This window comes from Esox lucius, chromosome 5, assembly GCF_011004845.1.
Source record: "Esox lucius isolate fEsoLuc1 chromosome 5, fEsoLuc1.pri, whole genome shotgun sequence".
Classification (NCBI taxonomy): Eukaryota; Metazoa; Chordata; class Actinopteri; order Esociformes; family Esocidae; genus Esox; species Esox lucius.
In genome coordinates, this window is record NC_047573.1 from 3,915,945 (window position 1) to 3,932,203 (window position 16,259).

The following is a 16,259-nucleotide window of genomic DNA, read 5'->3' on the forward strand; positions in this document are numbered from 1 at the left end:
GCCACATCACTACCACATCAATATAACTACCCCAGCAGCAACATTACTACCCGCACATCCACATAACTTTCTCACAATGGTCACATGAGAATCAAACCCACAACCCTGACACTGCAAGCACCCCGCTCTGCCAAATGAGCTACACAGGACACAAGCTTGAGGACTATTTCTACACAACCCTATGGAGCTCTGTTCCTGAGCAAGACAGTTTACCATAATTGCTACAGGGTCGCTAGAAAAATGTCTAATAGCCTGGCTATAACTCCACACTCCAACAAGGCCTCTGGCAGAGTGAGATATGTAAAAAGGAAATAATTCTCACAGGCGTATACAAAACACAATGTGTATACGTGAAATCGGACAATAATAACCACACAATTTTTTTTTCATATATATATATATATATATATATATATATATATATATATATATTTTTTTTTTTTTTTTTTTTTTATTATTATTGAATAATCTAATAGTGTAACCAGAAGTGAAGATTCATAACATAAATGTTATTTTGCGCTCACAAAACACTACCGTATCAACAAATTAGATATAGAATGCATGGAAAGTATGTTTTATTTCCTGTGTGAGCAACTAAAGTGTTACATCAGTTCCCATCAGACAGCATTAATCAATCCCTGAGCGGTCTCCCCTGGCCAATGAATTCCTGTCAGGATTATCCTAATTTAGGAACTGATTAATTCATTGTTAAAGGGAGACGTCACTAATTTTGATAAGAGTCAAATGGCATCATTTTGTGGGCCCTCTGGAGCCATTTTGCTGTGTGGAACATGCAACGCCAGGATAACAACGTAATGGCCCTACTATCCCCATGGATAGAATTTGTTTGTGGCACAATGTGCACATTACAGATGAGAGTATGACAAGAAACACTGCGTTGGAATGATTTTTCAAAACCCAAACTTTAATACTCCCAGTATTTTGTGCTTTCCCAACAAATATGAACGACCTGTTCTAAAATATGTCTATGGTAAATATATATGTTTATATTCTTTTACACTGACACTTCATGAAACCATCGTTATTAGTTAGTGGTATTGTGAAGCAGTCTATTGTGTGTAACGGCTTAATCATTACATTCACTTCAGTCACAGTTGAACTGTGCAAAACACCTGTTATTCAGATAGGATGATAAGAAATGTTTATTGTACATTATATTGACACATAATGTACATGTGTCTGTCGTACTCTGGCTTACAGAAAAGGGAAAATATGAAACATATTACACACCATTTACATGTTTTTTTAGGACGAATGCAGAGAGGATTATTGGTTTATTTAAACCAGTCTTTCTTTCCAAACATAAGGTACAGTCATTGTCAATAGCAATTCTGTGTTACAAAGTCTTATGCAAAGTCTGATGATACTGTGTATACATATATATATATATATATATATATATATATATATACATATATCTCAAGGAAAATTCAAATCACAAAACAAATATATTATTTAGTATATAATATTATATATCGTTTTTGTTGATATTTAAAATCGTGTAAAATGTATCACTTGTATGCATTATCCATTTCGAATAACAGATCAATACAACAGCAGTAAAGCTGTTCACAATATAAAATTGATTTGAAAATCCAATGCCGTTGGATAGATTTGACAGCTGTGTTCAGTGAAATTACAAAAAGCTCTCTCTCCACTTTCTAAGTGATCAAACAATTTGGGTTTAACAGGAAGGTCCATATGGAACAGCCATAAAAACACTGAATCACATGACAAACGTATATTGTAATACATTATTCCCTGGTAAACTAGAAATAGATAGAACATCACAGTCAGAAACTAAATGAATTAAAATAGTAGCATTGGAGGCAACACAGCTAGTGCGTCAGAGACAAATGCGCGTAAATTGGCGGCAGACGTGTAATGTTTGCCACCGACAGTTACATCCTACTAGGCAGACAGACAGATATAAGTTGGCTATCAATTTACATTTAAGTTTATACATATGTAGCTTAAACATAGCAATCATATCAACTGCTAGACAGCGCGAGCCATCCGCGCCACCTGGAAAGGAATGCTGTCTACGCGCAATGCAGAGAGTTCTGATGAAACCGGTCTACAGCTGTCCCGTGCAACATCTTCGCCATCGTAGTTCGAATATTAAGAATTATTTCCGTTACTCTTGAGAAAATGTAAGACCATATATGATGTGTATTTTACTTTTTTCCATCACATTTTGCTTTGTCCCCACCCATGTTTCGGATGTTTATCGCCTATCAATCCGTGAATCTCTGCTGCCGTTCAGAAAGTTGGGAATTTTCACGTTTTTATAATTTACAATGATCATAGAATGTTTATTAAACACCATACCCGTGAATGAGCCTGTTTTGTTTTGATTGAGGCGAAGTCCAAAACTAGAGCGCGCAAAATCCCGCGTTCAAATCGTGGATAATGCGTAAAGTTTTGGAGTAGTATAACCGTAATTTAAGCTATGGGCTCCACTAAAATTTGGTGGATAAGATACACACACAAACAAATAAAACATTCTACAGTTTGATTGTTTGACAGAAAAAAAGTACTTACTTGTGCCCAGAAAACAGTCCGTTATCCTTCGAAAACAGCTTGTCGAAGGCGGACCATCTTCCATGTCTGACTGCGAGCGAGCAGAGCCCGATGACGGAGAAGTTACCGAGAGCAACCAGCGTGCCGCGCCTTCTGCTCAAACCGCCTCCTGCGAATTGTAGTCCTGCTACTTGCTACTGAAACCTCATCTGTTAGTTCTGAATGCTCGGTGATTATAGGTCCGTGCCAAGCGAATATGGGGTGGGGGTGGGGGGTGGTGTGGTCGTGAACAGTGCGTGGTCCGTACGGTAACGTAAACCGTAGAGGCGAGACCAGCGACCGTGGGGTCTGCCTCCTCTCACTCGCCGTCCGAGGTGTTGAAGCTAGTATGGGTTAACTGTCGGTCGGACCGCCTCCTCTCCTCGCGCTGGTAACACTGACAGTGAATGTGCAAGGAGGAAGAGAGAGCGAGCGGGCGGACGAAAGAAAGGGGCACGGCATGGACCGGGAGGAGGAGGAAAAAGGGAGTGTGCAGTAGCCTAGGACCGTAGACGACTTTAGGGAGCAGAGAGAATAAACGGTTAAGTGCAGCGGTTGGCGGAGACGCTGTGGCGGCTGGTGACAACTCCCGTCTCCTCGGCTGGCTGCTGTCTGCTTGTGTGTGTGTAAGCTACCGTAACGGTTTCTGGGTGTCGCTGCAAATTCAGAAGGGGTTGAGCCACCGCACCACATTCACCGAAAGGCAGCCAGCTACTCTCCCTGGAGACGGGAAGGCAGGGTAGCTACTGTTCTCAGGATCTAGACTTTCCCCCTGTAGATAAGGTGGATAGAGGTGTGTGCATGGGAATTACTTTCTCCGAGTTGGTTGACAATCTACAATCCTCTGAATGTATTGCAGTGAGAGGAAAGACCTTTGACATTTCTCCACGAGTAAAATATGAAGAAAAAAAAAGAAGAAAACATCAGAATGTAATTTTCTATTCTTTGCGCTCCTTAGTATAGGCCAATAGAAATGCGACGTAGCATCTCTCCAACATGAGGTTAGTCCTGTCGCCAACAGTATTTCTTTACAGAAAAAAAACACAATCCAAAGACTGTGATTCACCAGAGATACATCCAGTCATGTTGACATAGAAGCCAAAAACTTACTTTAATTAATCGGATCATATAAACACATTCACAAAATTGACCTATTAAAACAAAAATGGATGAATGAATAAGAACTAGGTTGCCTGCGCTCGCTGCTGCAGCGACAGACAAATTTGATGAACCCTTGACGTCAGCACGCACGCACGATATATCGTGTGTGTTTGTGTGCGTGTCAGAATGTGTGCGCGCGTGTGTGTGTGGTAAGAGTGAGTGTGACGCACGAAAAGGTATTATTACTTAAAGGCATCGTACACGTTATAGTCTAACTTACTAAACACATCTAACAACATTGACTCATTAAGCAAAACAACCAGGCGCATATAATTTAAAATATATATGTATGTACAGATTTAGATATGAATACATACGTACTGCAAAAAAGGCCACAAGCTGAAGAGCCATTTCCATCATTCTCCAATCAATCACATACATTGTGCAATGCAACTCTAAGCAAATGTATTAATATCACCCATATAGCTCCAAACAGACCGCCCGGCCTGGGTCAAATGCCTCCATATTAGTGAATAGTACCAACTCAGTACCATCTTGTATTCATTAACCTACATTTCTGATCTGCTGTTTTTCATGTCATTCAAACTCAAAGCTCCATGTCAAATGTTAATTTGACAAATTACAAAATATTAACATCTAGCATGAAATAGGACTTCGAAAGCGTATTGAAGAGAGTTAACAACCTCTCATTCGCTTAATCAGACTCTCATAAAACTATATTAATTTCTACTTTTGTATTTCCACAATAGTAGTTCTAACATTGCACTTCAGAAGCGTAGCCTGGGTTTTGTTCTTTAATTAGTGTGACATATTTGATCCATTGAGGTCATCTGTGCACTCACACTCCAAAAAGATACCAAAATATTTTAAACTCAGAAACCCAACATAATGCAAACCGTTTAGTTGGGTTTCTAGTCCCCCAGGACCCGTCTAACTATCCCAGTAGAGTTAGGTTTCAGTTCCTCTGGGGTATTTTTTTTTTTTTTTTCTGTGAGATTTGCTCAAAGGATTTCCTGTTTCATTTTGACGTCCAATTGACGTCAGTTTACAGGGCCCCACACAGTTCCCAAAACCATTGCAAATATGTCTGCTCTGATCTGCACCGTATTCTGAGCATGCTAGCCTCGTTCTCAGTCCTAAATTGTACCCTATTCCCTTAGAAGTGCATTACTTGTGCAGCGGGGGCTTAAAGCTCTGTGTAAAAGATGTGCACTAAACTAGTGCACTAGCGTTTTACAGAAAATAGGGTTCCATTTTGTGAAGCAGACTCCGGGTTTGTTCAAAGCATCAGAGGACAGCAGTGCAACATTGCTCTGCTCCAGGGATTGGCTAACACATTCTGCATGTGGTAAAGAACAGGCATTGCAATTTATTGTATGCTGTCATATCTGCATGGGCAACACCACACACAGTTTGTTTAACAATCCCTACTTGGGCTTTACAAAACTGTACGATTTAGCTCTGGGAAGCAATTCCTCGTTTTTTATATATATTTCTTCCAAGCATTTGATGCTTTATTGGACAGGAAAGTGGTGAAAGACAGGCGAGAGTGTTTTTGCTGAAAGTGCAATCAGAGATATAAATGCACGCTGTATAGCACCACCATGTGGTCAGTATCCTTAGACCAGTGGAGCAGCCCAGGCCAGGGTACTACACACATAACAAATATATTATTCCACACCATGAAGTTCTGCAGAAGTGCCTTGAGAAGCTGTGGTCTGCCATGACGGATGGCATTTAGAATATCACACTGGCCACATGGAGGGGCTATGTAAAGCACATTTATGTCTTTGGATCTGTTCAGTTTGGATTGATGAAAAGTGGCACACATGCTCAGGGATGCGAAACAAATGCAGCATCTCAGACACTAAACTTGGGTTGAATGACACTTCTTGCTACAGACATTTGGCATTTACAATGATGTCACAGCTGTGGGAGCGCCATTGGTGAGTGGCAACATGTTTAACATTGCCTGGTTTGATGGAAAGTTTAGTCTATTGCTCTTAATTGACAGTGGGCCTAAACCACATATTTTCAAGACCTTTAATTCATAGTGTGTGTGTGTGTCAACTTGGAGGCGTGGGAGCTGTCTTGTGTTATGGCAGCACATCTACCATGTCAATCATTGGAATTCCTCTTCTCTCTCTATTCCTCTCTTCTCTCTATTTCTGTCTTCTCTTCTCTCTCCATTTCTGTCTTCTCTACCCTTCTCTCCATTCCTGTCTTCTACTTCTCTTCTATTCCTCTCTTCTCTCTCCATTCTCCTTTTTTCTGTTATACCTCCTTTGTCCATTATAATTAAAAACATATATTAATTCCTATCTTCTGTCTTCTTCCACTCACTGCATTCTGCCTACTTAAACAGCTGCTTCTTTCAGGTCCATACAAAGGTCACAGCATAACTCAGCTAGAACACACACACACACAGTATTGCATTCAAAGTGAGGACCAGAAGTGTAGTACCCTTGAAAAAATGACATCTTGAGAAAATGAGGGTCTTTTTACTGGTCCTTACTTACAAAGTACATTTTTCTCAAGACGTCTTCACCTAAATATTGTTAAACTCCAGTCCAATTTGAAAGCAACTGTTGTTCACACATTCTGTGTTTCTCTCTGTCTTCTGTATATTTTATTATTCTTTTTAGACTTTTCCCCACATATTGTCATGAATTTTCAGGCTGCCCAGGCCTGAACACAGCATTACCTTTATTTGCTGCCTGTCAAGCAGCAAGTCCCCTCTTTATTCTAAAGCATGGTTGGACTGTATATGCCATACCACGGATTAAGCCTGTATAGCGCAGTCATGTAATAAAGACTGTGAAATAAGACCTATGTAATAAGTAACATGTTGCAAAGAATTCACTGCAGAACCACAACTTTTAATTTACTTCAGAATCAGAACATTTAGAGGGGGAGGGAAATATCTACGGGTGACGTTTTAAATTCAAAATGGAAGCCAGTCATGGATTAGAAAGCAAAAACATGAAATACATTTAGTTCTTTACTACGAGGCATCCATATGACCTGGTTAGCAGGGCTGAAGGATGATAGCATTCAGACAGAACGGCACCAGGCTGACGATTACATAGATAATATAAAACACAGTAACCACATTTAACACTTCCTCTGCCTTTTATTACACCCAAAGATTATAGCTTCAGTATGTGTGGTTGTGTGTGTGTTTAGGGGAAAACTGTTTTCTTTGGGACTGTAAAGAGGTGTCTTATCGGGTGTTGGTGTTCCAGATGTGGTTCCATCTGAGGGTGATGCAAATTATCTCAGCAGCACTGATCAGGGTGGATGTCAAAGTGAATGTCAGGGTGGATGTCAGGGTGGATGTCAGGCTGCATGTCGAGGTGGATGTTTGGGGTGGATGTCAGGGTGGATGTCAGGGTGGATGTTTGGGGTGGATGTCAGGGTGGATGTCAGGGTGGATGTTTGGGGTGGATGTCAGGGTGGATGTCAGGGTGGATGTTGGAGTGGATGTCAGGCTGCATGTCGAGGTGGATGTCAGGGTGGATGTTTGGGGTGGATGTCAAAGTGGATGTCGAGGTGGATGTCAGGGTGGATGTTTGGGGTGGATGTCAGGGTGGATGTCAGGGTGGATGTTTGGGGTGGATGTCAGGCTGCATGTCAAGGTGGATGTTTGGGGTGGATGTCAAGGTGGATGTCAGGGTGGATGTTCGGGGCAGATGTCAAGGTGGATGTCAGGGTGGATGTTTGGGGTGGATGTCAGGCTGCATGTCAAGGTGGATGTTTGGGGTGGATGTCAGGCTGCATGTCAAGGTGGATGTTTGGGGTGGATGTCAAGGTGGATGTCAGGGTGGATGTTCGGGGCAGATGTCAAGGTGGATGTCAGGGTGGAGGTTTGGGGTGGATGTCAGGCTGCATGTCAAGGTGGATGTTTGGGGTGGATGTCAAGGTGGATGTCAGGGTGGATGTTCGGGGCAGATGTCAAGGTGGATGTCAGGGTGGATGTTTGGGGTGGATGTCAGGCTGCATGTCAAGGTGGATGTTTGGGGTGGATGTCAGGCTGCATGTCAAGGTGGATGTTTGGGGTGGATGTCAAGGTGGATGTCAGGGTGGATGTTCGGGGCAGATGTCAAGGTGGATGTCAGGGTGGAGGTTTGGGGTGGATGTCAGGCTGCATGTCAAGGTGGATGTTTGGGGTGGATGTCAAGGTGGATGTCAGGGTGGATGTTCGGGGCAGATGTCAAGGTGGATGTCAGGGTGGATGTTTGGGGTGGATGTCAGGCTGCATGTCAAGGTGGATGTTTGGGGTGGATGTCAGGGTAGCTGTAAACCATGGAGATTTGGATTCGTCTAAACTACCAAGGCTTGGACTTCTAACTAAGGGGATCTGGACTTCCAAAAAACAGGAAGGAAAGGGTTGAGGAAAATAAGGAGGAGAGAGGAAAAAGGAGAGGAGAAAGAGAAGAGAGAGAAAGAAGGAAAAACAGAGAAAAAGGAGGGTGCAAGCAGCTACAACAGCTGCTTTCCTTTATGTAAGTCAGTCCCTCACTCTCTCTGTCCTCTATCACTCCATCCCTTACTCTCTCTGTCCTCTATCAATCCGTCCCTCACTCTCTCTGTCCTCTATCACTCCATCCCTCGACCTGCCTCCATTACAGTGAGGAAAAAATAACAAACTCTTCCTATGAGTTATGATATACACTGTGTCTGGAGATGTTACTATTCATTCAGAACAGCAATACATATGTCCGAGTGTAGGCTTTTCCCCTGGTACCTTGAATCAAGGACTAATCAATTATATTTTAAATGGAGACAAATTTGATCAATGAATTAAAAAGATTAAATATCAAATAATTCTGAAGAATATAATCATAAACAGCAGATTTTCTGCACTTCCTAAATGAAAAACATTTACAAAGTGTGAGGAGTTATTAAGTGTTAGGACACAATTACATCCTACACACACTAATGATGAACATGTACTATTTTTGCAAAAGTTCCCAACTGTGTTTTTAACAAAAAAAGAAAAAACACATAATTAAATATTCAAAAATACTAAATCTCCAGTCAAAACTGGGGAGAAAACTAAATATTAGGCGTGGAGTAAAATGTTAACAACTCTAGTCTATTTTAACATCTATCATAAATTGATTTGACAAAATGCTCTACAGCCTCCTACAGTGGCCATAAAAAGTCTACACACCCCTGTGAAAAAGCCAGGTTTTTGTGATGTAAACGAATGAGGCAAAGATAAAACATGTCAGAACTTTTTCTACTTTTAATATGACCTATAATGTGAACAATTCAATTCAAACAAACTGAAATCTTCCAGGGGGAAAAAAACCTTACAATAACCTGGTTGCATAAGTGTGCACACCCTCTTATAACTGGGGATGTGGCTGTGTTCAAAATTAACCAATCACATTCAAACTCATGTTAAATAGAAGTCATTACACACCTGCCATCATTTAAAGTGACTCTGATTAATCACAAATAAAGTTCAGCTGTTCCTGACATTTACTTAGTTGCATCTCAGAGCAAAAGCCATGGTCCGCAGAGAGCTTCCAAAGCATCAGAGGGATCTCATTGTGGAAATATATCAGGAGAAGGGTACAAAAGAATTTCCAAAGCATTAAATATACCATGGAACACAGTGAAGACAGTCATTATCAAGTGGAGAAAATATGGCACAACAGAGACATTGCCAAGAACTGGACATCCCTCCAAAATTGATGAAAAGACAAGAAGAAAACTGTTCAGGGAGGCTTCCAAGATGCCTACAGCAACATTAAAGGAACTGCAGGAATTTCTGGCAAGTACTGGCTGTGTGCTACATGTGATAACAATCTCCCATATTATTCATATAAATGGGTTATGGGGTAGGGTGGCAAGTTGGAAGCCTTTTCTTACAAAGAAAAACATCCAAGCCAGGCTTAAGTTTGTAAAAACAAACATCAAGTCCCCCAAAAGCACATTGGAAAATGTGTTATGGTCTGATGAAACCAAGGTTGAACTTTTTGGCCATAATTCCAAAAGGTATGTTTGGCGCAAAAACAACACTGCACATCACCCAAAGAACACCATACCCACAGTGAAGCATGGTGGTGGCAGCATCATGCTTTCGGGCTGTTTTTCTTCAGCTGGAACCAGGGCCTCAGGGTAAAGGGAATTATGAACAGTTCCAAATACCAGGCAATGTTGGCACAAAACCTTCAGGCGTTCGTTAGTGCACAGGAGATGTCCTCGCAATCTGACAGATTTGGAGCTCTTTTGCAAAGAATAGTGGGCAAATTTTGCCACGTCAAGATGTGCCATGCTAATAGACTCCTACCCAAAAAGACTGAGTGCTGTAATAAAATCAAAAGGTGCTTCAACAAAGTATTATTTTAAGGGTGTACACACTTATGCAACCAGGTTATTGTGAATTTTTTATTTTTTCAGTATGTTTTTCAATTGAATTGTTCAGAAAATGTCAAAAGGTCAGGGTAACACATTTTTGTATATTTCTTTTTCTAGACATATAAAACGCACTCAGTTACACATACACCGATCAGCCATAACATTATGACCACCGACAGGTGACGTGAATAACACTGATAATCTCATTATCATGGCACCTGTCAGTGGGTGGGATATATTAGGCAGCAAGTGAACATTCTGTCCTCAAAGTTGATGTGTTAGAAGCAGGAAAAATGGACAAGCTAGTTAAAAATATGAAAATGGACGTATCAATTTCTATCTGCCTTGACATAACAGAATACTATAACAGAACCAATCACACTACATGTTGGTAAAGTGTCATGTCCATTTGACAAAATTGGACAAACACCAAAATGCTTCACACAATGTATTCAGAGCAGGCCAATCCCCTCTTCTGATACATATTTATAAAATATTAATTTCATATATAATAATTCAAAAGCAAGTTATTTCCACTGTATTACAAAGCCCTGAAATGTTAAGAGGTGTATTGTACTTTTCAGGTCCGTGACCAACCAGGTCTTGGAAGTCGATTTCCTGCAATTAAGCACATTTACAGTGGTTCTGAAAAGTATTCAGTTTAATACATTTACAGTGGTTCTGAAAAGTATTCAGTTTAATACATTTACAGTGGTTCTGAAAAGTATTCAGTTTAATACATTTACAGTGGTTCTGAAAAGTATTCAGCCCTTAAGACCACATCCACTTGTGTTACAACATGAAATCAAAACTGATTTAATCAGGAGTTTTACCCACTGATCAAAACAAAATAAGTTAATGATATCAAAGTGAAAAAGACCCAATATTTTTACCCAATATTTTTTGCAGAATAGCTCAAGTTGATTTTCAGCTCTTCACATATTCTCACTTAGATTGAGGTCCACACAGTGACTCAGCCACTCAAGGACATTCACAGCTTTGAACTGAAGCCACTCCAGTGTTTTCTTGGCTGTGTGCTTTGGATCATTGTCATGCTGAAAGATGAATCTTCGCCCTAGTCTGAGGTCCTGTGCTCTCAGGTCTTCTTTAAGGACCTGTATCTGTATTTAGTTCCATTCAATCTTCCCTGACCAGTCTCCCTGTCCGCTGAGAAGCATCTCCATAGCATGATGCTGCTGCCACCATGCTTCAAGGTAGAGATGGTGTTCTCAGGGTGATGTGCGGTGATAGGCATGTAAAACTATTTTAATGGTCACTTTCCCTTTATAAAACGCAGAAAAGATTAAGGTCCCCAACTTTTTTAAAATCTTGATCCGACAAAAGATTTAGCAGAGCACAGACAATATGGTCCAACCAAATCATCATAAAGCAGAATACAGACACCACAAAGAAGACATTGATTGTTTTTAACAAAAAAAGAAAAAACACATAATTAAATATTCAAAAATACTAAATCTCCAGTCAAAACTGGGGAGAAAACTAAATATTAGGCGTGGAGTAAAATGTTAACAACTCTAGTCTATTTTAACATCTATCATAAATTGATTTGACAAAATGCTCTACAGCCTCCTACAGTGGCCATAAAAAGTCTACACACCCCTGTGAAAAAGCCAGGTTTTTGTGATGTAAACGAATGAGGCAAAGATAAAACATGTCAGAACTTTTTCTACTTTTAATATGACCTATAATGTGAACAATTCAATTCAAACAAACTTTTGCAGAATAGCTCAAGTTGATTTTCAGCTCTTCACATATTCTCACTTAGATTGAGGTCCACACAGTGACTCAGCCACTCAAGGACATTCACAGCTTTGAACTGAAGCCACTCCAGTGTTTTCTTGGCTGTGTGCTTTGGATCATTGTCATGCTGAAAGATGAATCTTCGCCCTAGTCTGAGGTCCTGTGCTCTCAGGTCTTCTTTAAGGACCTGTATCTGTATTTAGTTCCATTCAATCTTCCCTGACCAGTCTCCCTGTCCGCTGAGAAGCATCTCCATAGCATGATGCTGCTGCCACCATGCTTCAAGGTAGAGATGGTGTTCTCAGGGTGATGTGCGGTGATAGGCATGTAAAACTATTTTAATGGTCACTTTCCCTTTATAAAACGCAGAAAAGATTAAGGTCCCCAACTTTTTTAAAATCTTGATCCGACAAAAGATTTAGCAGAGCACAGACAATATGGTCCAACCAAATCATCATAAAGCAGAATACAGAAAAAAAAATACACAAAGAAGACATTGATGCTATTCAGCTCAAATCTGACCACTATGACTAGCAGAATATCTGACCACTATGACTAGCAGAATATCTGACCACTATGACTAGCAGAATATCTGACCACTATGACTAGCAGAATATCTGACCACTACGACTAGCAGAATATCTGACCACTACGACTAGCAGAATATTTGACCACTATGACTAGCAGAATATCTGACCACTATGACTAGCAGAATATCTGACCACTACGACTAGCAGAATATCTGACCACTATGACTAGCAGAATATCTGACCTCCATGACTAGCAGAATATCTGACCACCATGACTAGCAGAATATCTGACCACTATGACTAGCAGAATATCTGACCACTATGACTAGCAGAAAACTGAGGAAAACACACTGATTATAAACAGACTCAGTGGACAAAGCCTAGACATGGAGGCTGATCTGGCTACCTACGCAGAACAAGCAGGTTAAAAACACTACGACCACGCTCTTTATCACTATTTCATTACTGCCCTCGTTCTTGTATCACCGTATCTGCCTGTTAATAGTCATTACTGATTGAGTATCACAATACCGCTATTATCTATCGGCGTCATTACGGGTTTGAGATGTCTGTGTTTGCTTTGGCATGCACTTTCCATGCTAATGAAGCCTTCTTAATTGAATTGAGAAAAAGCATGAGAACACAAGAGCAAGAGAGAGAGAGAGTAACAGAGCGAGATGAAGAGAGAACGACAGAGAAAGAAAGAGTAATAGTGCGAGAAACGAGAAAATGAAAAAAAGGGTGAAAGTGAGAGAGAGCAAGAGCAGAATTCTAGAGGTGTAAAACCAAGAGAGATGGAGAAAAGTGCAACGGACAGAGGGAGAAAGAGAGAGATCGCTAAAGCAGAGAGTCACAGAGAAGAGGGAGACAAGAGGAGAGGGAGAAGAGGGAGACAGTAGGGACAGGGCGCGGGAAAGGGAAGAGGGACAGTGAGAGAAAGAGGGAGGGAGGGAGAAGTTAATGCACGCACATACTGTATAGTTAATGTGATGATGAAAGAGGCAGGAAGTCTGCCATGTCATCATATGCAGACTGTACAGTGCTAAATGTAATCACAGGGATGTACTCACATCATAGTGGTTTATAAGGGTTCACAAAGGGTTTACAAGTGTTCATAGAGGCTAATAGGGATTGATAAGGGATCATAGGAGTTCATAGGTTGTTATAAGGGCTCATAGTGGTTGATCAGGTTTAATCAGGATTTATAAGGGTTCATAGAGTGTATAAGGGTTTATAAGGATTTAGACAGGTTTATAAGTGATTGTGGCATAAAGCAGTCCTTTTTTGCAATTTTGAGTCCAATCACAGATCATAAAAAGTAACATAGGATTTCTTATGTAGAACTGCATTGGTGACTGTTTTTATATTTATTTTTCTAATAAGATCAGTCAAGCAATCAAATACGCGACCAATCCTCGCAGAGGAGACCTCTGTCTGTTAACGTAAAGGTTAAGTATTATATTTAAAAAATGCTTCTTGGCTGAAGGCGTGTCCTTACGGGGATCTGTGTTGAACATACTGCTCTGTTCCTACAGTCCTAACAGACTACATACACAGCACATGTTGGCCCTAAATCCCTAGACTCACACTCACACACACACACACCTCCTTTACACACACACACACACACAAACACTCCCAGAGAAGAGGCTGCTGTGCCGATCAACAGGACAGCCGGCTATTGACGTCAGAGACAGTCCTCATGAAAACACTGGTGTCCCTGGGGGCTGGCGGAGCTATGCTGAACATCAGTCTCTCTCTCTCTCTTTTTCTCCTTCACTCTGTCCTTCTCTCATTCCTTTTCTCCCTCTCTTCATTTTCTCTCTTGTCTTTTTCTCTCAGATCGCTTTCCTGGTGTGACTTGTAATTTGTAGATGTTGCCAAAGTAGTATAGCGCTACAGATCTTCAGTAGATGCATTACAATGCAATGAAGATAATGAAATAGAGTTTATTTCAAAACCGGTAATATTGAAAAGATAGCATATAATATACTCATACAATTCCAGCACTATTTCTGTTGTATTGTCTAATATTTGGCCAATAAATGTAATCAAATAAAATGTATGATGAGAAAAATTGCTCCACTATATAATAATGTGTAGAATTCTAATGTTAGTGAAGGATCACAGAATGTCCGTAATAGAAATGTCGGGAAACTATATTTGATGGGGAATTTTACCTTGAAGAAGTGTAATCCAAAGTTTAATGGAATCCATAAAATGCACAGAAGTTGTGAATTGATTGGGATATTTTTCCCAGTTTGTAATTCTCCTTACTCATAACAACCAGAGAAATGCTCCTTTTTTGTGTCCCTGTTTGCTCTGATTGCTAAGATTATATACATACTCAAGATATGACCTAAACTATTTTCCCAACAACTTAGCATGTTAGAAACTACAGACATGAATTATTGTGCATAAATACGCCACCCCTCTAGTTATCCAATCACATCGTCTGATGTCATCAAAAGTCTACACTGGTTTGGTGCATGCAGGTGAAATGGCGCTTTGAAACAACAAATTGTCTAGCCACTGTCAATAGACTGTCAATAGGGTAAATAACATCCAATTAAATGTATTTACTTTCAGTTTAAATATATATTTAAATTATAATTTTATATAAAATGTGTATAATATAAACAGTCAGTGTGTGATGTGATGTGTGCGTGCGTGTGATTTATGTGTAATGTGTGTCTGTGTGTTTTATGTGTAATGTGTGTGTGTGAGATGTATGTGATGAATGTGTAGTAGGTGTAGTGTGTGTGTGTGGGGGTGTGTGCACAATGTGTGTGTGTGTGTGTGTGTGTGTGTGTGTGTGTGTGTGTGTGTGTGAGTGTTGTGTGTCAGTGATGTGTGTGCATTGTGCAGTTGAATATAAAATCTGCATGTGTCCCAAATGGAACCACATTCCCTGTATTGAATATACATATAATATATATAAAATGCACTACCTGCAACTGGGTAGAATAATAAGAAAGTGTGTCCAGAAGTACAGAACAACAGCTAGAAACAAAAATGCACACTGTTCTGAGAAAGCATTCAGACTCCTTCAATTCCTCCACATGCTGTTATGTTATATACTTCATTTACAATTGATTACTTTTAATGATTTATCATCAATCTATACACAATAATGGCAATGCGTAAGCACGTCTGATAGTTTTGCCAATTTATTTAAAATAAAAATACTGAATTATCTCTATTTTTTCTTTTAATATTATTAACACACAATTATACCGTATAATAAATAATAGGATTTAAAATAGAGGCACCAAGGAAATGAAAGAATGAGAATGATAAAGGAGGAGAAAAACTGAGTAGGATGGAGAGGAGCTGCAGAAATGGAATGTTAAGTGGAGCTGAACACTGTGAAGAGAGGAGGGGTTAGAGTTAGAGAGGAGGGGTTAGGGTTAGAGAGGAGGGGTTAGGGTTAGAGAGGAGGGGTTAGGGTTAGAGAGGAGGGGTTAGGGTTAGAGAGGAGGAGTTAGGGTTAGAGAGGAGGGGTTAGGGTTAGAGAGGCGGGGTTAGGGTTAGAGAGGAGGGGGGGTCTGCAGAATGAACATGAATCAAAAACACATCCAAGCAGGCGGAGAGAAAACACAGAAACACTGACAAAAGATTGGGGGGGGGGGGGTGAGGAGGAATGGGGGAGAAGAGGGGGGAGAGAGGAGGTGAGGAGGGAGGAGAGCTATCTGCGTCAGAGCCCAAACCAATTGTAGTCAGAGATGAGATGGGGGTATGTGTGTGAGTGTGTGTCAGGCGGCTTGCATGTGCATGTACTATAGACGCGTGTGTGTGTGTGTGTGTGTGTGTGTGTGTGTGTGTGTATGCGCAAGCAGAGACAAAATGCCCGCCAAGACCTCATCTCTCTCTCCACAGAACTTGCACAAA

At 40.5% G+C, this 16,259-nt stretch overlaps 1 protein-coding gene across 6 annotated transcripts in view; it reads right to left on the reverse strand.

The window, feature by feature from the left end:
- Positions 1-16,259, reverse strand: part of pde10a (phosphodiesterase 10A) — a 97,573-nt gene that overhangs the window by 69,613 nt on the left and 11,701 nt on the right. For 2 of the 6 annotated variants that reach the window (XM_034292190.1, XM_034292189.1), the window contains exon 1: positions 2,566-3,756. The exons of 3 other annotated variants lie outside the window; for them this stretch is intronic. In XM_034292190.1, the coding sequence (XP_034148081.1) occupies positions 2,566-2,629 (64 nt within the window). In that variant the 5' untranslated portion in view covers positions 2,630-3,756. Of the gene's footprint in view, positions 1-2,565; positions 3,758-16,259 lie in introns of those variants that run through there. One more of the 6 variants, XM_034292188.1, reaches the window with a different exon arrangement.